Here is a 23,597-nt window from a genome sequence, read left to right on the forward strand (position 1 = left end):
CTTCATGTCGGAATTCTGTAAACACATTATTCAAAGATGGTTTATCATTTCATTTTAGTGGTTGTGAGTCAGTCTGTTATTACACAATTATTTATTTGTGTAGTATCTTAACCCGTATTTTTAAAATAATTTTAAGTTATTAAAAAAAAAACTATTTCTGCAATTTTACTTAAATTGGAATTGAATTGAGAGAGGGACGATGAAAGCTAATAAAGGTTACATTTTAGAACTGTCAATATCATCATCTCTTTCGTGGAAAACATTTTTAAGAATACTTTTGCAAAAGCACGACGTTTCTTCTTCTAATAATAACAATTTCCGGCAGACTGTATACTTCGAGGTTGCTTTGCCCTCTACCGTTTGAAGATAATAATGCAGTTCTACAGTTCTAACGTCTTTATCGCATTTGTCTCATTGATTGGAATTAAATGAAAGGCAACAGAAACTATTTTTTTTAAGAATAAATGCCTTTAGTGTTGTTTGATAACTCAAAAGAAACCATGATAGCGTTTGATTCCTTTGATTCGGATGTGAGAGGGGGTGGAGGAAGAGAGACAGTAGCGCACCGGAAGAGGTGGTATCACTGTTGAGCTTCATCTCCGGTATAAAAACAGCTGCGTTCTTTACTCGGCCACCATTTTGAGATTTACTCACGCTCCAGTTAAGTCTCGCCTAGTATTACAGCGTGTCATTGTTTCAACATGAGCGACCAGCTTTGCAAACTTTTCGTCGGTGGACTCAACGTGGACACCGACAGCGATGGCCTGCGCAAGCATTTCGAGAAGTACGGTACTATCACCGACTGCGTCGTCGTCGTGAACAAGCAGCTGCAGCGGTCCCGATGCTTCGGCTTTGTGACCTACTCCACGTCGGAGGAGGCTGACGAAGCCATGAAGGCCAGGCCGCACACCGTCGACGGCAACGCGGTCGAGCTGAAGCGCGCCGTGGCGAGAGAAGACGCGAACAAACCGGAGGCCCTCGCCAAGGTGAAGAAAGTCTTCATCGGCGGCCTGAAAGACGAGATCGAGGAGGAGCACCTAATCAATCATTTCAGCCAGTATGGTGAAATCGAGAAGGCCGAAGTCATCTCGGAGAAGGACACCGGGAAGAAACGAGGCTTCGGCTTTGTCTACTTCGCCGAGCACGACGCCGCCGACAAAGCCGTTGTAGTGAAATTCCATAACATCATGGGACACAAAGTTGAGGTAAAGAAAGCCCTCTCCAAGCAGGAGATGCAGGCCTCAGGCAGAGGCGGCATGTCGATGGGCGGCCGGCCGGGTAGAGGCATGAGAGGAAATCAAAATGGCTACGGCGGCAGGGAGTATGGCGGAAACTACAACTACGGAAATGGCGGAGGCTACAACTGCGGCGGCGGTGGTGGCGGATACGGAGGATACGGCGGATATGGGGGCGGCTATGGAGACCAGGGAAGTGGATACGGTGGTGGAAACGGCTACAACGAGTTTGGAAGCGGTTATGGCCAGCATTCATCCGGCTATGGTCCCATGAAGGGAGGCCCCTTCGGCGGCGGCCACCAGAGGAGCGCTGCTCCATACAGCAGAGGCGGCGGCGGCAGTGGGTACCCGAGGGGGGGTTATGGCGGCGGCGGCTACTAGATGACACTTCTCAACGGAAAACCACCCATCCCCCCCAGCCACTACACAAACCCCCAACCTGGATTCGAACGCCAAATTCAAAATCAGTTACGGGGCGTCTGCCGTGAAACCCAACCATGGCAGAGATCAGGACACAAAGAACCCCCACTAACCTCAAAAACCCAAACAGGTAGGAAGGTCACTTCCCAGAGAACCTGTTAATAACGAGCAGCGGCTGTTGCCGTTCAACTAGGACACGAAGAATAGAACACAAAATGGCCCCTTTTATGTACCCACGTTGCGGCGTGTGGCTGTCGTTTAGATTTGATTATTTTTTTATTTGCGTTCACTTCGTTTTTTTCTTCATTTTGACAAGTTTCGATGTAGGATTGTTTATGATTTTCTTAATATTTACCTTTTAAGCCATTAGAATAGTTTTCTGTTTTTTCTGGAGTAGGTGTGTTTTTCATTGTATGAGGATAAGAAAGCATGTTAATGTGATTTTTGGATTTCAGCTGTTCTACTACTCATCTACCTGTATAATTACTTACTTGGGTCATTCAGCAAAGGCGGGAACGTGATACTGCAGGATCCAGTTTCCTTGTTTCCTTCCCCGTGTTGTATTCAAACTCAACCGCATAGTACTAGATTCAAAATATTGTTCATTTTTTCCCGTCTACTTGTAGCAATATATTGTATATTGTATACTTTCATGTCTGGAGAACAAACCTACTGTTAAAAACACTTTGATATGCTTTATGTATGTTCATTTTAAATAAAACGTTATACCACTTAGATTAGTTATTTTACTTATTTAACCAGGCTTCCCTCAAGTTCATCCACAGGTTTTTATAGACGGCCTCATCATGATCTTTAGTTACACGGCACCTTTACCACAGTTTATCCCCTTACTCTCAGGTGGGTGAAATTAATGGTTGTAGTCTACCCACAGCCAATGCATGTAGGCTTTGTAGGGTTTGACCTATTTTCTTTATATTGTGTTTATTTCTTGCTAACTTATCTTTTATATTTTCTCTCTGAATACATATTTATTTGTGGACGTGGGGGCTCTGATATTTATCTTTGATTATTCCTACATTTAGGTGTTCTTACTCGTATTCCTGTAGGCTATCCCAGCCAAAATAGCCGTAGCAGTTTGTTTGTAGGATACATCAGGACCCTGTTGATTACCTGGGGTCGATTGTGATAGAAGTCTGAAATATCTCTTTAGGATATCCACATCCAGCAAAATAGGTATGTAAATCAACCTGTCTTTACTCTGTGTTGGTCAGCCATGTAAGGTATTTATTTCTTCTAAATGGTGCACAACTGTGCCATTATTTTATCTTTTCACAAATGTACTTAAAATATTTTATATAGCTAATTTTAAAGTGACAACAAAGGGGGGTTAATAATTTGACCTTAAATTAACAAAGTGGGTGGAAGGAGACTCGCATTTTGTTCCACTATTGGATAAGATAATGGAGCAAGTAAATTAGTCTCTTCCAGAAAACATTCTCTGTTCAGTTTCTCATTGTGTCTCTCTCCCATCTCCTCCAGGTTGCTATGGTAACCTGGACACGAGGACATTACCCTGAAAACTGTCGGGGTGCGTGTCTCATCGCTGGCGTGGACCACGATCTTGTGTCTTCTCCCACAGGTGAAGTTTCACATGGGATTCCACTGTGGTCATAACAAGTTTGATTGTGTACAGGTTTTAATCTTTTTTTAAGAATCATTTTTTTTAACAATGGTATTTTTATGGAACAATGCTCTAGTGCAGCGAGTCATCTCACAGACCCACAAAATTGGTCTGGTTGCTCAATGTTTGAACAAAAAGTGACCCTGGCCCTGGAAGTTAAGGCGATGGCATCCACATTTGGATATTGAGTGAGAATGTTTTACTTCTGTTTTTACTGGCCCAAACAGGCTAATTATAAATAAAATTATGAGCATACAGTCGTCTTGTGAAGTCTGATTTATCAAATCGGCTGAACTGATTTCCCAGAGGTTTGCTTTTGAGCATTGAAGTTTTTAATGTTTAAAATTGCCTTGTGCTTTAAAGAAAGTTTTAATCTTCTGAACGAGTGACTACAGTCAAATACAGATGTACTCTTATTTTTATGAAAAACTTAAAATAAAGTTATACCTGATTGTGTGACACTTCTTTTGAAAGGTCTGTTTTGTATTGATACATTGGCTGTTGTGTATGTGGTTGAAAATAGTTGTACAACAGCTTTGAGGTAACATGGCTGCAGACTAGTTTCTTAAAAGAACAGTGATGGAGAAACCTGTGCTCCCTGCCATAAGTTGTATAATCCAGTGTCTTAATTACTTACAATACTGCAGGGCTGCCACTAATAGTTTCCATAAATGGTTAATCTAAGTAGTAACCTAAAAAAAAGTAGTTTGAACTAGCTCTGTTAACAATTTTCTCGATAAACATCTGGTCCATTAAATGTTAAAACGTTGATCAGTTTGTCAAACTTGGAAATGAAAATGATAAGGTTTTAATGATTCCTTCATTAAACGTTCAAACCTAGGAAATGAAAAGCTTCAACTCGGTTCATCGATTATCAAAATGGTGGACAACTGATTTGGTATCGATTGTTTCAGCTCCAGCTTGGACCATAAAATGTTCTCCAAATCTCTGATTTAATTGTATGGAGCAAGAAATCTTACAATAAAACCAGAACATCAATAAAACGCACAAATTGCTAAAAATAAATAAAATTGGTATCTGTTGCATTCTTGCAGTACATTTAATAAATCTTAATGCTTGAAAATATCACATTACCCTAACTGGAGAATAACTCCAGAGGATGTGGTTTGGCACCTTTTCCAGTTACCATGGTTGTCTGGATGCAGAGAATTGAAGAATCTAAAGATTAATCTTGATAGATTAAAAGCCATACAAAAGTTTATTAACAAGTTTACATGTCCTTTTAAATGCAAAAAGATAATGCAGAACAGAACAGGCTCTCATTAAGACCATGATGTGAAATGGTTGTTTCTGTGCTTCACAGACCACTCAAAGTGGTGATGGAAAACTATGATTTCCTTAAAGTTTACATAGTTTTCAATCCAAAATTCAAGAGACTACAGATCAGATGTTGCATCTGCTGCAGTTTTTATTAAATTGTCTTAACCACCTTGCTACAATGTCTGATTTTTAAAAAATGGCTTTATTTACATGACAATCGAGTGTATGTTATGTTTTTGTGTCACGTTTATTTTTTTATAGGACAATGATGTTTCTGGTGATCCAGTAGGGAAGGAAGAATCTGTTATCTTGGCTGTGCTTTCTTTTTTTTCCAATGACTTCACAATAAATCTATATATTTTATATACAAAGCGATCGTGTCACATTATGTTCTTTCTTTGATCATTGTTTGATGGCATGTATCCCTTGATCACTGTCATCACAAAGGGGTCACAATAAGGTTGATTTATTAGTTTAATTATGTTTAAGAGGTTTGTGAGGACCACGTTTATCAATCTAATTGTGTTTGTGCTTTGGGTTACTGAAACGTGTCCAATGGTGCTTTAGATTTTTGTGCTTGTACAGGCAAGAATCTTGAACGGTCTATGACAATGCAATTCTTACTTGGAGTGAGACCAAGGATGGTTGTCTCTGTTCACTCTTAGGTCTGGTTTCTGTTTATCCCTGTGTAGCAACCAGTGTGGCAACTTTGAAATGGTCCTCCCGATTGACACCGTTAATACAACTGTTACCAGAGCGCAATACATGAACTTCCTCATAACATGCAAAGTCGATTTTTTTATACACAACCTGTTGACCTGGTTTAATGATCAGTTTTTCTTTGATGATTCTATACAACATTACAGGTGATAATAACGTACACATACTAGCACTGGTATACCAATGTCAACCACTGTACCTTATGAGAGAGGAGAGTTTCACCCATGGTCAAAAGACTCAGGTCTGTCTACCTAAACTTGACAAATTCTAATTGTCACAATTAATTTGCTCTGAAATTATATAATTTAACTACAGTTAAAACATACCACACTGAGGAATTACTATGTTTTAAGTAAGGGTTCCCCCCTTACTAATCAACCACTCTGGTCAACGTTATTCATCAAAGACTTTAAAACTAATGTGCTTTGTTGATATTTTTGCTTAAAGTTCCACTTTATCTAAAGCTGTGGGACAGCACATTATGTGTGCAAAATACACTTGTCATTAGCAAAGAAGTTGTGCTTACGTAAATAACGTATTAATTTTGGATAACAGTTTGGTGTGAAATAGCCCATTGTAATTGTGCTAAATAATTAAAATAGTATATCTGTTGCTCTTTGTTTTGTGTCGGTTGTGCGGTGCTAAGCTAAGGGAGATAATTCGTACTTATTATACTACATGAGACAAATTGTGCTAAAATGTATAATTTTTTGTTCAAAGTAGTAATGTATTTGATATACTCGCTATAATCTAAGAACAACGCTTTCAATTGTTGAAATCCGCGCCTCGAGCAAAGGAATTGGTATTTCCGATTGTACTTGAAGGCGGCAGCGGCGAGTATCGCTCTCCAGCCAATGTGGGTGTTGAGTTTTTTTCAAGGCGACCAATCAACGCGTGCTACGTATTACGTCGGCGCGTGAGTCACACGGAACGCCTCGACGTCGTCCATTGAAGAAGAAGAGGAGGGACGGTCTACTTTGTCCCCCTCCATCCACAGCAAAGATTCAGTCATGTCGGCCCAACTTTGCAAGCTCTTTGTCGGGGGACTGAACGTGGAGACCACGGGAGATGGCCTCCGCAGCTACTTCGAGCATTTCGGGACGCTCACCGACTGCGTCGTGGTAATGAATCAACAACTCGGGCGCTCTCGTTGCTTCGGTTTCATCACCTACACGACGTCGGACGAAGCCGACGCAGCAATGGCGGTTAAGCCACATGTTATCGACGGCAACAACGTGGAATTGAAGTGGGCCGTAGCCCGGGAGGACGCCAACAAGCCAGAGGTCCTCGCCAACGTTAAGAAGATTTTCGTCGGCGGTGTGAAAGACCACATGGAGCCGAACAACCTGAGCGACTACTTCTCCCGGTTCGGCGTGGTGGAGAAGGTCGAGATCATCTCCGACAAGCAAACCGGCAGGAAGAGGGGGTTCGGCTTTGTCTTCTTCGAGGATACCGACTCCGCCACCAAGGCGGTGGTGGCTAAATTCCACAACATCGAGGGCGAGCAGGTGGAGGTGAAGAAGGCTCTGACCAAGCAGGAGCTGTCCACCGGTGGCGGCCGGGGAGGAAGAGGACGCGGGAGAGGGATGCAGAACAATGGCGGCGGAAGGGGAGGAGGCGGCGGTGGCTACAGAGGAGGCTACGGCGGCGGCGGCGGGGGTAACTACGGAGGTGGCTACGGCTACGGCGGCGGTTATGGCGGGGGATACAACGGCGGAGGTGGAGGCTACGGGGGCGGTTACGAGGGCTACGAGGAGTACGACAACCAAATGGGTGGCGGGTACAATAATGGTGACTTTGGGGAAGGCTATGGACAGCAGCACGCCAATTATGGTCCAATGAAAGGGGGCAACTACTCCTACCGGAGCGGTGCTCCTTACAACAGAGGAGGAGGCGGTGGTGGCTACGGCAGAGGAGGAGGAGGCGGAGGAGGCGGCGGCGGTGGAGGAGGAGGAGGATTTGGCGGGGGTTATTAATTATCTCCCTCCATTTAGAAATGTTCATAGGGAAATTCTGATTACAACAAACTTGAATTTACACACGTAACACAGTCCCAGGTGGGGGTGAAGGGTCTGTGCTGTTCAATTAAGAGACTGTGCCCATCACCCACACAGGATGAATGGGATCCTGGCCCCATCCACCTCCACCCGGAACCCATATGTCCTCTTATTCCACACGTAATGGACTTTACTACTACAATTTAAATTGTACATGTGTTATGTTTTTGTTTTTTTGGCGGGGGGAGTTCTTGTTTTTTGAAGCATTTGTAAAAACGAAACCAATGTCAGTCACTGCTTCTCGACTCAGATTTGAGTTTGTCTGTCTTGCAAACCAGCCATGTGTTACTTTTGCATCATGAACTCAGGGTTTTAAGTGGAGTTGGTGGCAGTGTCGGGCAGCATGGGACTCAGTTGCTTGAGTTTCTTGATCTTAAAACACTTGTGACTAAGTATTCTTTTGAGGGGGGGAAATGTCTCGTGCTCATTTGTTGATTGTAAATTTACCTTTTTTTCCGCCTCTCCCGTCCCACTTAGGCCTACAGGCTTTTGTTTAAATTAAAACTGTTCTGAAAATCCATGTGTTCAGTTTGCCCCTATGTTGTATTCTGCTTTTATTAAAGTTTTTAATGTTTTGAAAAGCTATCTAATCTTGCCGTTTTAATTCGTGTCCAGTGGAATTGCATTGCAGTCCCCATGTGTGAGCTTGTGAATGTAGTTCAGAAATTGACCACGAGGGGGGAGTGTTGCCTGCAAATTGCCGGCCTTTCATGTTCATCGGCCATTTTGTCCTGCCAAAGATGATCAGCTCTCTTCCTGTAATTGTAGCCTGGGGAAATAATTGATATGGTGGTTTTCAATGAGCAAAATGTAATTTTGGAAGAATTAAATTGGCTTCTTATTCATTAAAGGTGCTTTTTGATAACAGATTTAATCCACTCTGGTCCGAATGAGTGAAATTTGAGTAGTCATGTCCTGCATGCAACAAAGCATTGATTGCATGGTTGCACCTACACTCATGTTTTAGGAGACAACTTTACAATACATGCCTTAGTTGCGTTTCCCGTATACACAACTTCAATCAGGGACTGTTGGCCCTCTACAAATAACTTTGATCGCTATTAACAAAACAAATAAGATTGTGATAAGTTAATGTGAGACGGCCCTATTCTGGATCACACAAAGAATAATGCGGAATGTCATCACTATCTATACTCCCTACAAGCACTTTATTAGGTAAACACTAGGTGGCATGAGTGACACTCTGATGTGCATTTATTTTAGACTGTTAGGTTGACGGATTAAACCATAATTTTTATATGATAATTTATATACTTTCACTATTTTTGTTTCAGGAAAAATGTCATTGATTAAAAAAGAAAATGCATATATATATATATATATATATATATATATATATATATATATATATATATATATATATATATATATATATATATATATATATATATATATATATATATATAGGGGTATATAGTTTTTAAAATGAACACTGAGGTGAACCGTCGCTCCACGTGTGTTAAATCCTTATTAATATTGTTGTCATCATAATTATTTTAACAGACTTCTGTCAATTCAAAAAGCAACAACGTCGTTGTTGTTGTTGTTGTTATTATAATAGTAACTCCTACGTAGAGACCAGCCTCCAGCGTAATAAACTGCGTATGTGTGTGTGGACCATCTTTTTTTTTTGTCGGAGTGATTCATCATCCCGGTAGTAGAGGATCTTGGTGCAGCCAGCGCTCATGCCTGCTGTGCTCTGTGGCTCTGGGAGGAGGAGGATGGACGGTGTGTCGTTAGGGTGAGTTGAATCGGTGGATTGTTTATTTTTATTTTAATGCTTTAATTCGCTTGGATAACAGTTTAGGCACATGGCCCACTGACAATAAACCCACCACGACAGTGACAAGAACACTTTTCCCCCCCGACCCTCGAACTCAAACTAGCCTTGTTGACCAATTAGCTTTGGTAGGTTAGCTAGCATCGGTGGGCTGCTGAAATCCGGACTCCAAATGTAAATGTGGGGGACATCCATTGGAGTCGCATCTTACAGACATTTAACCGTGTCCACATGACGTTATGACCTCTATATGAGTAGCGAATAGTGTTAGTTAATGGAATGCTATCATGTATATATTAAAATTAGCAACGCTAAGAGGGAGCTAACCTGACACCGCAAACTCAAAACAAACACATTTTTCTACCGAACTCCGTTTATTTATTTGCTTACTTGACACAAAGAAAGCCACTCTCTGAGACCTGTTTTGCTGTTATTTCGTTCACACCCTTCGTTCCCTTGTTTTGTCCTCGCTGCTGGTTCTACACAACGTTCCCACCGGTCTTTTGTTGTTCTGTTCTCATAATAATCTCATAATAATCGTATTTATTATGAAAGTACAGATAGCGTATAGTGGAGCCAGTCAAACAAACACTACGATGAAAGTAAGCGTAGATTAGTGACACCTGCTCTGAGCTCAGCGTGGAACACATAATAATTAGAACATGGGGTGATTGTTACCTCCACCACTGACTTGATGTTTTGAAATGATGAAAACTGTCTGATAATGTAGGTTATGGCCCAAAATAAGATATTAGTAGATATTGGTGGTGAATAGGGACTTGACATTATACAATATTGTCATTTCATTGATATTATCATATCATTTTCAGAGGTTCACAACACTGACAGAGATCCACACTGTTTCTCTACATAATCCCTACATGTACAAGCACAACAATGTAAAAGCTTGCTAGATTGCTAGAGTAAAACTTTCAAATAGGCCAGCAAGTAATTATTATTTTCCTAATCGCTTAATCTGTTCATTTTTTTAATGTATCAATTAGTTCTTTGGTCCACAAAGTGTCAGAAAATGTTAAGAAACCAGAAAATACTGTTTCAAGAAGGCACTCAAACAAACCATTCGACTATCAACATCAGTTACTCATTGATTAATTGTAATACTGAAGTATATAAAAGTGTTTACCTCCAGGGGATTAGATAAAGATGGACCAATATATGTAGATAGTAGTTCAGTTGCGTCTATCGTAACGCCTGAAGTGAAAAATGTCAATTTGTCATTTTGTGAATTAAAATAATTCACAAAATCCTTATACATTTAGGCTCTACGGCTACATCTGACTTCCATGGCAACCAAAGCAGATCACGTTGAAGAAGTGAGGATTATTAAAGGAGATTGTATGGGTCAAATGGTGTTCAAATGTTTAGAAAAAGCAAAAATAAGTGTTCAGACAAGTGTCAGGTACTTGGACAAAAGTCTTTTCTGTCGGCACAACATGGATGGACAACAGTGAAACTACTTAATTAAATTAGATTTAGTTATTGTGTTTTTACTCAAGCTTTGTATGCCAATCTACGAGGTATTTAATCGGATATAAAGCCTCTTTTTATAATCCAATAGATTAACCAGTAGACGGTCTTGCCTAACTGTTGGGTCCCCATCTATTTTCCATTGATGCAGACACTGCCTCTCATGTCTTACCAGTCTGGTGTCCACACCGGCCTCACCACGTCCAAACTGCACCACGGACTCGGAAGAGGACATGGTGAATGGAGGGATGCACACCTTCAACCAGACGCATATGAGGAAAGCTTTCCAGCTGATGAATGAACTGAGGAGGTGTGTTACTGAGAGTCAGTTTTTCCCCCCTACAGATGAAGTTGAAGCCAGCATGTTCATGTCTTTTACGCCAGTAGTTTTCAACATGCAGCGTTATCTGTGGGTTTGTCTGACAACGACAGTGCAGCATTATAGTTCTCATACCTGAAGTGATTCATTAAAATGTTTCAGTTCAATAGAAACCTTTTCAGCTTTGTGTAGCCACTCAGTGATAAATATCAGGTTCGAGTTCTTCTCCCAGTGACCAGATTGTACTAATACACAACTGTACCATGAGCTGAAATCTTATTTAAGAAGAGTTTGCTACTGCTTTCTCCTGAAATACTGAGAAAAAAAAAATCTACCATGTACTGGATTTTCAAAAATTCTCTTGATTCACTGTTCTATGTTTAGGTTTTATTCCATAGATTGATCAGTAAAGAAATCTATTTTATTGATGCATTACAAAACTAAACATTACTTTACATTATGGTGCTTGTTAGTGTCCTAAAGCCAAGCAAGTTGAGATGAAAATGGTATACTCGTCTTGCAAGATAGTGATACTGGGATTGCCCGTGTGTCCTTGGGCAAGACACTTAACTCCACGTTGCTCACAGCAATTGGTATGAAAGATGTTTGATAGAAAATATCCTGCACATAGACGCGCTGTATGAATTTGTGAGTGAATGGATGCATGCAGAGGTTAACTGGATGCTCTAAGTTGACCAAGTGCCCTTTTCCTTGCTTCTGTATGCATGTTTAGATTTAAATCCACATTCTGGCACAGCTGTAAAGAAATGCTATGTGGGAAAAGTAAAAGTTTTCTTTCTTTCCACTCCACCCTTCAGTAAACAGATGCTGTGCGATGTCCAGCTGCTCGCAGGGAGCGTTGAAGTGCCGGCTCACAGGGTGGTCTTGGCCTCCTGCAGCCCCTATTTTTGTGCCATGTTCACAGGTGAACACACACACACACACACAAACTGCTGTCTGCTTGATATTGTTGTCGAAAGTGCTGCGTGTGCTTGACTGTGTGTTTCTCTGTATGCAGGCGATATGAGTGAGAGCAAGGCCCATAAGGTAGAGATCAGAGCGGTTGACGGACAGACGCTGAGAAAACTGGTCGATTACATCTACACCGCTGAGATCGAAGTCACGGAGGACAACGTCCAGGTGTGTGTTTGTTTGTGTTTACAAAGAGTGTACACATGGAGGGAAGGGAGTGCGAGTCAGTGAAAAGGTTTTCCTGTTTTTATTTCACTGTTATGGCTGCGTTTACCTTGTTTTTAAAGTTTTTAGAGGCAGCGCACAGTTAAATGTCCTTGTTGTCGACGAGGAAACGTCTTGCTGCTGTTGTCTTGACCTTTTTCTGGGCGGACCGTTGTTTTTGCTAGCTGGTATGAGCAGTGTTTTAGTTGGAACTGGAACTCTAAGAAACATGCTCACAGAAATTGTGTGAGGGTTCTATGAATCTAAAAATTTCTTGTTAAGTTGTGCAGCAGAATAAGTAGAGTAGTTATAGTTGTAGTCACAGTAATTACCATAAATTTTAAACCTGTTTTGCTGCACAACTTATTTAGAAGTCATACATGTTGGGATTGTTGGGGTATAATGGATGTTTAGATAAACGGGACACAGTGTGAGCGTGGTTTTACTCTGATTTTATAGTTTTTTTATAGTGTTTTGCTTGTCACCAGGGTCGTCCTCTTTGAAGTCCTGACCACTGTAATGTTTTGGTTTTTCAGTAAAAGTTCAGAAAAGCCAGAATGAACCTGCCTGAAGGAGCAGATGTTTACTACACGGGATGTAAAAGCTGGTAAAGGTTATGAGTCGTGCTTTGCTGATAACTCACTGGACTTGTTTATGAGTTTGCGGCATTAACTCGAGGAAACTGCATGGCTCTCCTGCAGGGTTGAGTAAATGCACCAGGATCGAGCTGCAGTCTGGATACTTCCTCCGATTATTAGCACAGGAAGTGTGCATGGAGAGAGACAGGAAATCCTCCCACTGTTAGCTGTGTGCCTGCCTGATTGGTTCACTTACATACATGTGATGTGCATGTTTTGACTAGAGGCTCGTATTCAGTAATCATACATTCTTCAGACTGTTTTCACTGTACAACATACACTCACTGACCACTTGACTGTATCATTAATACCCATAGAGCGTTTATTCTTCCATGCTGATAATGCACCAGGTAACAAAACAACCAAGAATGAGCAGCAAACAATTGTGCAGAGTTGAATGTATAGTATGGTAGAAGATATTGTTAGAGTAAAGATTGGCCACATCCTGTATGTGCTCAGTGAGTGAACAGTTTCACCAATTTAGCAACATTTATACCATACCTTTCAAGTGTGCTGGGGAACAGCTGTAGCGATTCATAGATCAATCAGTTATTAAATAAATCAACAGTGGTCAGTTTGAGTGTTGCTTTTTTATAACCATATGTTTTTGGTTTTGCATCTTTTCAATCAAACAAAAAAGGGAAAAGATATCAAACAGTAACCTTTGAGAAAACCATCAAGTTGAAGTTTAGGAAATGTACCTTCTTTTTTTTTTTTTTTTGCCATTTTCTATTATTTTATGGACCAAAAACGACTAGTTAATGGTTAATCCAGGAAATAATCTACGGATCAGTCTATAATGGACATGATCATTTATTGCATGTTATATACATATTAGGCTATTTTCTCATTTAATTTACTTTAGAATTACTTAATTTTGCACACACACACCAGCAGCATCCTTTTTACACACCAGTAGTGAACACACACAAGCCTTAGCTGTAGCCAGGGAGCAATAGGGATTGGATGCCTTGCTCAGGGACACGTCAGCCCTTGTCCCGTCCTGTGATGTGAACCGGCAACCCAGTTACGAGCCCAATTCCTTTTCTCTTGGCCATGGGAGGTTTGGGAAACATCAACCAACTTTTTAAAAACTCTATATGGACCAAACAACAAATTGATCAATAGATCAATAGAGAAAATAACCCAAAGATGAATCATTATGTGACGGACGTACTTGGACCTGCACCATCAGTCATCAGATCACCCAAACCCCAGGTTAATGCCAGGAATCAGTGTATGTATGAACGGAGCAATCATGTATGTCCTCTCTTCAGGTCCTGCTGCCAGCAGCGAGTCTCCTGCAGCTGATGGATGTTCGTCAGGTCTGCTGCGAGTTCCTTCAGTCTCAGCTTCACTCCACAAACTGTCTGGGCATCAGAGCCTTTGCTGACCTGCACACATGCACACAGCTCCTCAATCAGGCCCACGCATACGCTGGTAAGCTTCTCGCTGCTGACATCTCTGCCCCTGAGTCATCTTTGGTGGAGGTGGTGGCTCTGTTACGTAAAAGTTGATTTCAGCAACAAAGGAAAAAGGTTGATTTTAACTCTTCATGTTTGTGTTCTCTTAGAGCAGCATTTCACGGAGGTGGTGCAGGGGGAGGAGTTTCTGGGCCTTACTCTGCAGCAAGTGTGCAGCCTCATCTCCAGCGACAAACTCACAGTCTCCACGGAGGAAAAGGTCAGATGGCACAGTGCAGACACACACACTTTGATAAAAAGAAAAAAAAAATCCATGAAGGTGGAAGTATGTGAGAATTGTGTGCATCAGGGGTTTTCCTGGAGCACGGAAAATAGAAACAATGACTAATCACTCAAGTTTCTTTGGAAGCGAGAGCTGTCCTCTAATGGTCGATGCGCCAGTCAGGAATATTCCAAGTAAATTTGCATTTTCTTAGCTGACTCATTGTCGCTGCCTCTCAGTGCACATGGCAATGCAGGGACAACAGTTTGGCAAGCATGGACTTAGTAGATCGAACTTTGTCCTAAAATGACCAAGCACAACGCCAGGCTGTGTGATACCCTCTGCTTTAGAGTCTGTCTGGCAGCGCTGTAGAGAAACTCCTCTGCACTGTAGGATTTTATAGCTCAGCTGTGACAAAGGGGCCAACTTGTTCTCTCGCTGACTGTTTGGAAACGTGGGAGTTGAACATCCCTGGTTTTAAACAAAGACATAAAACACAAGTTCTTAGAAGGGGTGTAATGGTTTGTGTATCTGTGCTGTTCTGTGTGGATCTGTGAGCGCTGTGATTCAACCGTTATCTTCATCCAGTACCCACTATGGGTGGGTCAAAATGTTGATTTGGGGATATATCGTTGTCCTTCCTCGTGCAATACGATAATCGATACGCCAGGGCAGATATCGATACTTTAATGAATATATTAAGGATTTCTAAAGTAAACAATCCCTTCCAGTTTCACTCACCGGGCGTTGCTACTTCATGTCTTCTCGCAGCGGCACTGCTCAAATGAATGAGGGAAACTTGGGCTGTAGATACCTGGCTGAAACCCCCAGCAGTCTAAACATCTGGACTTGGTACAGTCATATTGGCACTTGATGAAGCTTTATAGTTGTTTTACATGTCTTTGGCCTGCAGACAATTGTCCACTGTTAGACAGTCAACAGGAAGGATCTGAGGTAACATCTGTGTGTCTTCCTGTTCCCAGGACATGGTTGTGTCCACTAAGTGTCAAACGGTTGCAAGTGATTGATATTTGCAACTTGGTGTTGTAAGCATGAAGCTGCAGAACTGGGGGATGTTACCCCACCCACAGTACTACCTTATGCCACTTTATATTACATTATCTATGAGTCTTAAGAGTAGTTTATATGAGTCTGGATCAGTAGTAGCACACAATGCTGCATAAATGTTTTAGAAGGGTGCCAGTTTCAGTTTATCAGGCAGCTCGTTCAAACCCTAAGACGGCCCTGGGAGTCGTTGAATATTGATCGTCTTCCCTTCATCTATCATCGTCTATGTGCCTTTGTGCACAACAGGAGCCGCACTCTGGGCCCTTATTCGCCTCTTCTCCACAGCCCGACAGGAAAGAATCAAGTGTGAATGTGTGTAAATCAATGCATTTGAAGCAGCAGCTCCATGACAGGGTGTGGTGTCTTCACCAAAGCCTGTTTCAGACCGAAAGGGCTGTTTAATGCTGACATCCAGCTGGGAGTGAAGTACCAGCAATCCATACTGGTATTTCACTATGAAAGCACAGTATCTACTGCATTGATGCATTTCACACAGACGGTTTGATTGTCAAGCTTGTGAGAAGTGCCGTGTCCATGGGGATTTGTGGGTGCTTGGAACATGTAAATGGTTGTGCAACGTCTGAAACCCCCCTCTTCACACCTTTTCAATGCCAGAAAGCCAACTTTCCAAACCTATCAGCCATGCCCGATATCATGCTGTGCTTTGATGATAAAATTAAGCTGAAATGTACAACTCTTCTATTCTCTGTTCTATCCCAAAATGTTCACAAAAAATACCAGAAACCTAATGTTGATGAGTCACTGCATATCTAGGTCAAAGGAAATGACTTGCAGTTAGGAATGAAAACTAACTTTAAAAATTCACTCTCTTTAAAGCTTACACAGTGTGTGTGTGTTATGTACATTCGCTGTGTTCTTGTGTGCTCACTCATGTCTCTCTTTGTTACCTTAGGTATTTGAGGCTATGATATCTTGGATAAAACACGATAAACCCGCTCGTCTAGAGTTTATGCCCAAACTGATGGAGCATGTCAGACTTCCACTGTTGTCCAGGGATTACTTGGTGCAGGTAAAATGATCATTCATTATTTGCCTTCACTGAATTCTTCTTCATTTCTTCATGTTACTAACACAAAGGTGTAACTAGCTTTAGACATTATCAGTAGTCTGTTTGCTTTACAGGTTCACTAACAACCATATCTGAAGGTATTAATGCAGTATCACATTTTTATTTGATTTATTTATGTTTATTTACTAGGGATAGATACATTATACAGATAATTGTACAACAGTCTTGTGTTTGTTTATGTTTTCATCGTTATACCCCTCCTGTCCACTAGGACTGCACTTCATGTTATCACAGTTGTAGTGTTAAGCAAAAAAAAAAAAAAAGATGAAGAAATGAAACGTCTCCCTGTTTCAGATCGTGGAGGAAGAGGCTTTGATAAAGAACAACAACACCTGCAAAGATTTTCTTATCGAAGCAATGAAGTATCACCTGCTGCCGGCAGACCAGCGGCACCTCATCAAAACAGACCGGACCCGACCGAGAACACCCATCAGCATCCCCAAGGTAAACGAACACACACAGTACTTTTACACACCTAGTCTTTGGTAAACAGAGTTGAAGGGGACATATTGTGCAAAATCAACTCACAATGCGCTAAATTCCTGGAATTGCTGCCTCACGGAGCTCCGCTTTGTAAAACATGCGAGAATGCTGCCGAGGGCTACGGTATCCGAAGACCTGAAGTCAGTGAAAAGTTCTATTCTTGGCTCCACAGTGCAGCAGTTGAAGGGGACATATTATACAAAATCAACTCACAATGCGCTAAATTCCTGGAATTGTTGCCTCACGGAGCTCCGCTTTGTAAAACACGCGAGAATGCTGCCGAGGGCTACGGTATCCGAAAACCGGAAGTCCGTGAAAAGTTCTATTCTTGGCTCCACAGTGCAGCACAGAGTCCTACACAAACTTCCAGCCTCAGAGGATTTATCTGTCCAGTGGATACATGTTATATGACGACAATGTGCCTGCTAGAGCCTGCAAATGATCACTTTTCCCAGTAGCCTCTGTGGCTGATGTCATTTCCTGTCCCTTTAAGTTTTACTTGATTGAACTGCTGTGGTGCTTCATCCTTATGGTATTTTGACCAAAGCATGTCACAGACATGTTCATTAGGACACCAGGAAACTAGTTTAACTAGGAGAAATAGGGTATACTATGGGACCTTTAATATCCTTTAATAAAAACCTGTATCCTGATGTGCATGTGTGTGTTTTTACAGGTGATGACTGTAGTCGGCGGTCAGGCTCCTAAGGCAATTCGCAGTGTGGAATGTTACGACTTCCAAGAAGATCGCTGGTACCAAGTCGCTGACCTTCCTTCAAGACGCTGCCGAGCAGGTGAGGAGCATGACTTTGCACTTTGTTTACACCAGGGGTCACCTAGCGCTTCCTGAAGGGTAGAGAATAATATGCAGGACAACTATATTAAAGTAGACATATTATACCCTATTTCTACAAGTTAACCTAGTTCCTTAGTGTCCTAATAAACATGTCTGTGACATGCTTTGGTCAAAATACCTTAAGGATGAAGCACCATAGCAGTTCAATATCCTCCAACGCAGCAACAAAACAGCCTCCTCCTCGATATGTTTGAATCAGCTTTTTGTCACTGACACAGTGCGACATCGTCCCTCTACTCTTCCAGGTGTTGTGTCCATGGCAGGCAGTGTGTATGCGGTCGGCGGCTTCAACAGTTCGTTGCGTGAGAGGACGGTGGACGTGTACGACGGCGGCAGAGACCGGTGGACCGCTGCGGCGAGCATGCAGGAGAGACGCAGCACGCTAGGAGCTGCCGTGCTCGGGGATTTACTGTACGCTGTCGGCGGCTTTAACGGAAGTATAGGTAAATTACTGACACCCACACACTCGCATACACACTTTTCTCATATCATATCACATGTTTAATCATGTGATTTTGATAAAAGTCCACAGTGTAACATGTAGGAGGCAGAAATTTAATATGTCACTGCCTTAGGGACGGTTGTCACATTTTACACAGTTTTCATTCTTTGTATCATTTTGGCTGTGCTCATGCATAGGGAATGAAATTTGGCAAGATTGTGTATTTTTATTCAATCTTGTTATTTCCAGTACGCTGTGTACAAATAAGTGTTACACTCGTACCGTTAAATGCGCCATTGAAACCCATTCAAACTGCACTTCCTTTAGCAAGCATGATACACATGCTTTTTTTTATATATATATGTGGGCTTTTTCAATCTGGGCTTTTTCCTTAGAATTTATGGTGGCATCATGACAAAAACCTGGCATTTAAAGGGTTAAAATCTTGTAATCTTGAAAAAAGAAAACTCTTATAAGATATCAATAATTAGGTCAGGTGTAGGTGAAAAAATCAGCTAAATGAAAATAGAATAGAATTTTATATGTGTGTATATATATATATATATATATATATATATATATATATATATAATATGGACATTTTTTGTGCTTAGTGGTACGAGTGTGACTTCTACTAGACCTGGGTCTAAGGGTTAAGCCTTAAGGGTTTGTTAATCACTTAAAGAAAAACTGTTTGTACAAAGCACTGACTGACAAACCAGCTTTTAGCTTACTATGCAAACAAAGAATGACAGCATGCTTTCTGTTATGTGAAGGCCAAAGTTAAAAATACAAGTTGTATATTTCAGGCCAATGTGTGGGACTTTAAAACAACACAAACAAAATAATGATGGAAAACTTTTCAAACTATTCCAGGTGCTACAGGTTGAAGTAACAGTTGATTGTATGGTCTGTCTAAGCACTTCAGTTACTAGTTGAAAGAAATCGAAATGTGAGTTGTTTTCCCCTTGTGTGCAAAGATCTGGTTTTAGTCGTAGGAAAACAATTTCTAGATATTGTTTTTGTAGTGAATGAAATGGACATTAGCAATGTGTGTGTGCACGGCAGTGGAGATGAAGTTAGACAGAGTTTCCACATGGGAGAGAGTAGTGTTGACGGTAAACACAAGGAACAGGGCAGACATTTTCTCTTTCTCTTTCTCTTTTACACACACACACATAAACACATTTTTAACATTTACAACATTTACATGTTGTGCTTTATTTTGTTCTCTTTTATGTTTTGTCTCATCCAGGTTTGTCCACAGTAGAATCCTACAACTACAAAACCAACGAATGGACGTACGTAGCCTCCATGAACACCCGACGCAGCAGTGTTGGTGTAGGCGTGGTTGATGGTAAGAATAAAGTGTGTGTGTGTGTGTGTGACCTGATGTACTATACTTTTACATGACCTGTTGTAATCAGGTGTGTTTGTTTGTTGTTTTTGTCATGCATGTTTGTTTCTACTGGCTGTAATTACCCCTAGGGGACAATAAAGATTCTTTGAACTTAACTCCTCAAAATTAAGTATTCAACTGTGTGTGTTTTTGTGTGTTTGTAGGCAAGTTGTATTCAGTAGGAGGCTATGATGGAGCGTCCCGTCAGTGTCTCAGTACAGTGGAGGAGTACGACCCCGTCACTGACCAGTGGTGCTACGTAGCTGACATGAGCACACGACGAAGTGGAGCAGGTAGGTACACACACACACACACACACACACACACACACACACACACGGTCTTATGAGTGAGTGCTTCTGCCCCTTTTTTAGTTCAACAGCACATTTACAAGATACTTACATTCATACTGTACTGTAGCATTTTGTAGTTAGTGACAGTTAGAGTTTTCTTGAGTAACAGTGCCACCTGGTGGGTGGTCTGTAATTGTACAAAATATGTTTTCTTTTCTTCTTTAAAAAAAACAAACAAAAAAAAACATTTGCATAAACATACAACTTCTTGATCTCACCATCTCACACTGGTATGTCCTCATCCATGTCCAGGTGTGGGTGTGTTGTGCGGTCAGCTGTATGCAGCAGGAGGACACGATGGACCTCTAGTGAGGAAGAGTGTCGAGGTCTACGAGCCACAGACCAACACATGGAGACTTGTCTGTGACATGAACATGTGTAGGAGAAATGCAGGTGAGATTACACCCTCTGACTCGCATCATCCAGTGAATCCATTATAGGATTAGTTTCACAATCGTGTCTTTGCATGTGTCACGTGTCTGCCTATGTTTTTGTATCCGTCCCTACAACAAAAAAATTAACCATAATAAATAAATGAATAAAACCAAAAGCTATGTGGATTTTTGTGGGAGATGTTTAAAGATGTTGGTTAACTGTCTCTCCTCCAGGTGTTTGTGCCATTAATGGACTGCTGTATGTGATCGGAGGAGACGACGGCTCGTGTAACCTCTCCTCTGTAGAGTTTTACAACCCTGCCATTGATAAGTGGAGTTTCATCCCCACCAACATGAGCAACGGGCGAAGCTATGCAGGTACAACTCAAGCTACATCCAAACAACTCACTTTATATTTGTTTTTTTTAAAAGCATAAATTCTGCAATGGCATTTTCGAGTACAAAAACACGGCTGTAGTCATACTTTAGTATGTCGTCCAAAATTTGACCAAAAGGTCATATTTTAGTATGTCGTCCAAATTTTGACTAGGAAGTCGTACTTTAGTATGTCGTCCAAAATTTTTACTAAGAAGTTGTACTTGAGCATGTCGTCCAAATTTTTTATCAAAAAGTCATACTTTAGTATGTCGTCCAAAATTTGACCAAAAGGTCATATTTTAGTATGTCGTCCAAATTTTAACTAGGAATTCATACTTGAGTATGTCGTCCAAAATTTGACCAAAAAGTCATATTTTGGTATGTCGTCCGAATCGTTTACTAAAAAGTCATACTTTAGTATGTCGTCCAAATCTTTGACTAAAAAGTCATACTTTAGTATGTCGTCCAAATTTTTTACTAAAAAGTCATACTTAAGTATGTCGTCCAAATTTTGATCAAAAAGTCATAGTTTAGTATGTCGTCCAAATTTTTTACTAAAAAGTCATACTTAAGTTTGTCGTTCAAAATTTGACAAGAAAGTCATACTTTAGTATGTAGTATGTCGCACTGTGTTTGAAGGAAGAGGAGGTTACAGGCAATGTTTTCACTGTGACATGATATTCAGTGACAGGCAGCATGTGGCCCGAGGACCGCATGTTTGACACCTCTGGTCTACAGTATGTAGTCATCTTGTCTCTCTCTTTCAGGGGTTGCAGTGATTGACAAGCCGTTATGACAGCAGGCGTCGCAGAGCCTCAGCTTTGCATCAGCGTCCAGTAACTCAAAGGAGAAGTAACGCCTGTGATGATAAACTCCACGGTCTCAGTCCTCGGCTCGCAGATGGACCGCGACGAGGGGGAGGGGTGGGGCATATGGCGCTCGCCCACGACCCGATTCTGTTGCCCCGAGCCACTTCCTTTACAGACCCTCGAGAGCTCTTCTGCTACACTAGATACAAGAAGCAATATCTGCAGGAGTGCAGGGTTAAAGCGAAATTGTCTTAGTGAGAAGTTCTTTGTTTTTTCACATGCCAAGCACATAAGCAGCTGTATCAGCTGATAGAAGACTTCCACAGACGCTGGGTTAAAGGTGAAGTTCCTGTGATGGACTGGAGGGGGATGAGTACTTTGCAACACCAGCTCAGTCACATGACTGCACACCCATCGCGGTTTGTTACGTTTCAGGAAGACTATCCTGGAAGTGAGCCAATTTTTTACATATATATAAAATTATATATATATATATATTCTGAGACTTTGAACTGTTGCTACAATATAAAGAGTGATTCTGAGAAAAGCGCCAAGTAAACTGATTTCAAGAATGTTGAAAGCATATCTTATATGCAAAGTTAATATCCTATTTAATGTTCTGGGATCGTCTTCTGAGTCTGAAAAAGTCATTTCTGCGGCTTCAGAGATTCCGGACTAGACCTGGATCAACGCAAACGGGAGTCGCGGTGCCTTCAAACGGGACTCGGGAACACGTGTTTAAGCGTTTTATTAACAATTACATATGACTAAAATTGCAATATATTACTTATCATCGACCAAGAAATTCAGTTAACGTGACGTGAACTCTTTTAACCCCAAGCTCATCAGTCAACTACAGTGGCCCACACAAAATGAAGTGACTGTTTACACTGAACAGTATTATGTTTACGACAAAGTCAACGTGAAACAGATAAGACGGAAGTGGACGTAACAGTAAAAGTAGCCGAGTGTCAAAAACCTCATTTATACCTGGGATTAGATGATATTTTTTTTGACCTGTGGGAATATCTTATGAGACCAGAGTGGACTCGCAGACATGGACGTCAGCCTTTATGCTTCAGCGACTCAGAAATTGAGCAAAATAAATGAGAGGTAGTTGGTTCACCCTCAGCTCGTGAAAATCCCTTTAAACACCCTTAAAAACAACGAAAACTCGGCTTCCATTTGAAGGCACCACTGATTGTTAGTGGTTACGCTACTGATGCACTCAACACTTGCACTGACTGATGTGGACTTACTCATTCACTCATTCATTCACTCTGAATGAAGAGGAACTGGAAAACTGACCTGCTGACAGATTTGTTCTTGTTTAAAGTTGACGCTTTCATCAGAGATTGTAACAATAATGTGCCAGTTATTATAATCAGAATCAGTAAAGTTTGTTTTTTAAAATCACTGTTTCTGAAATTCAGCTGTAAAATGATATTGTAAAAAAAAAATGCAGGTTTAAGATTTTCTATTTATTATTTGGTTCCAGTTGATGATGGAGCGGTTATTTCTTTTTTTAATGTTATTTCATTTTCTCCTCCCGATAATGTTGCATTCGTTCAGATGACAGTGGGATTATTTTAGATGTAGCGTATTCCGCAGACTGACTGGTGCTATAGCTTTAATTCTGTGAAGAAAATACATTTTATTGAAGGTGTTTGATGGAGTTATTTTTCTTTTTTCTCATCCAACTTTTGTCTTAAATCATCCAGAAAAATCATAAAAAACAACTACAACCTGTTGCCATTTTCAAAGCCCCTCAACAAAGCAGTATATTAAAATTTTATAGATTATACTGTTGTTTTTTTTGTCAATTTACAGGCCATGTGCTTCTACACACAAACATTTGATTCATGTTTTGTATTTCATATGA

General features: G+C 41.1%; 3 protein-coding genes across 5 annotated transcripts; all 3 read left to right on the plus strand.

Moving 5' to 3' along the window:
- Window positions 1-543: 543 nt before the first annotated feature.
- LOC310928547 (heterogeneous nuclear ribonucleoprotein A0-like) lies at window positions 544-4,903 on the plus strand. 2 transcript variants are annotated; one of them, XR_014592862.1, is made up of 2 exons: window positions 544-1,785; window positions 3,156-4,903. XR_014592862.1 is itself a non-coding variant. In XM_083891119.1 (1 exon), exon 1 carries the CDS (start codon window positions 702-704, stop codon window positions 1,614-1,616), a length of 915 nt encoding a protein of 304 aa, XP_083747245.1. In that variant the 5' UTR covers window positions 544-701; the 3' UTR covers window positions 1,617-2,392. The 2 variants fall into 2 exon arrangements, 1 of the variants encoding a protein (XP_083747245.1); XM_083891119.1 differs by lacking the exon at window positions 3,156-4,903 and having other exon boundaries at window positions 544-2,392.
- Window positions 4,904-6,302: 1,399 nt separating this feature from the next.
- On the plus strand, window positions 6,303-7,274 carry LOC310928770 (heterogeneous nuclear ribonucleoprotein A0-like; the record flags this gene model as incomplete). The annotated part of the gene is made up of 1 exon (XM_083891411.1): window positions 6,303-7,274. Exon 1 carries the CDS (start codon window positions 6,309-6,311, stop codon window positions 7,272-7,274), a length of 966 nt encoding a protein of 321 aa, XP_083747537.1. The 5' UTR covers window positions 6,303-6,308.
- Window positions 7,275-9,078: 1,804 nt separating this feature from the next.
- On the plus strand, window positions 9,079-23,369 carry klhl3 (kelch-like family member 3). 2 transcript variants are annotated; one of them, XM_083891567.1, is made up of 15 exons: window positions 9,079-9,117; window positions 10,820-10,954; window positions 11,782-11,888; window positions 11,982-12,103; window positions 14,055-14,217; window positions 14,351-14,460; window positions 16,445-16,561; window positions 16,916-17,065; window positions 17,781-17,898; window positions 18,206-18,403; window positions 19,658-19,759; window positions 19,966-20,094; window positions 20,407-20,547; window positions 20,763-20,906; window positions 21,674-23,369. In XM_083891567.1, the coding sequence occupies exons 1-15, from the start codon at window positions 9,098-9,100 to the stop codon at window positions 21,700-21,702; spliced, it is 1,785 nt and encodes a 594-aa protein (XP_083747693.1). In that variant the 5' UTR covers window positions 9,079-9,097; the 3' UTR covers window positions 21,703-23,369. The 2 variants fall into 2 exon arrangements, with proteins under 2 accessions (XP_083747693.1, XP_083747692.1); XM_083891566.1 differs by having other exon boundaries at window positions 9,083-9,117; window positions 10,796-10,954.
- The last annotated feature ends 228 nt before the right edge of the window (window positions 23,370-23,597 follow it).

Source organism: Microchirus variegatus (genome assembly GCF_963457635.1).
Source record: "Microchirus variegatus genome assembly, chromosome: 6".
Taxonomy (NCBI): Eukaryota; Metazoa; Chordata; class Actinopteri; order Pleuronectiformes; family Soleidae; genus Microchirus; species Microchirus variegatus.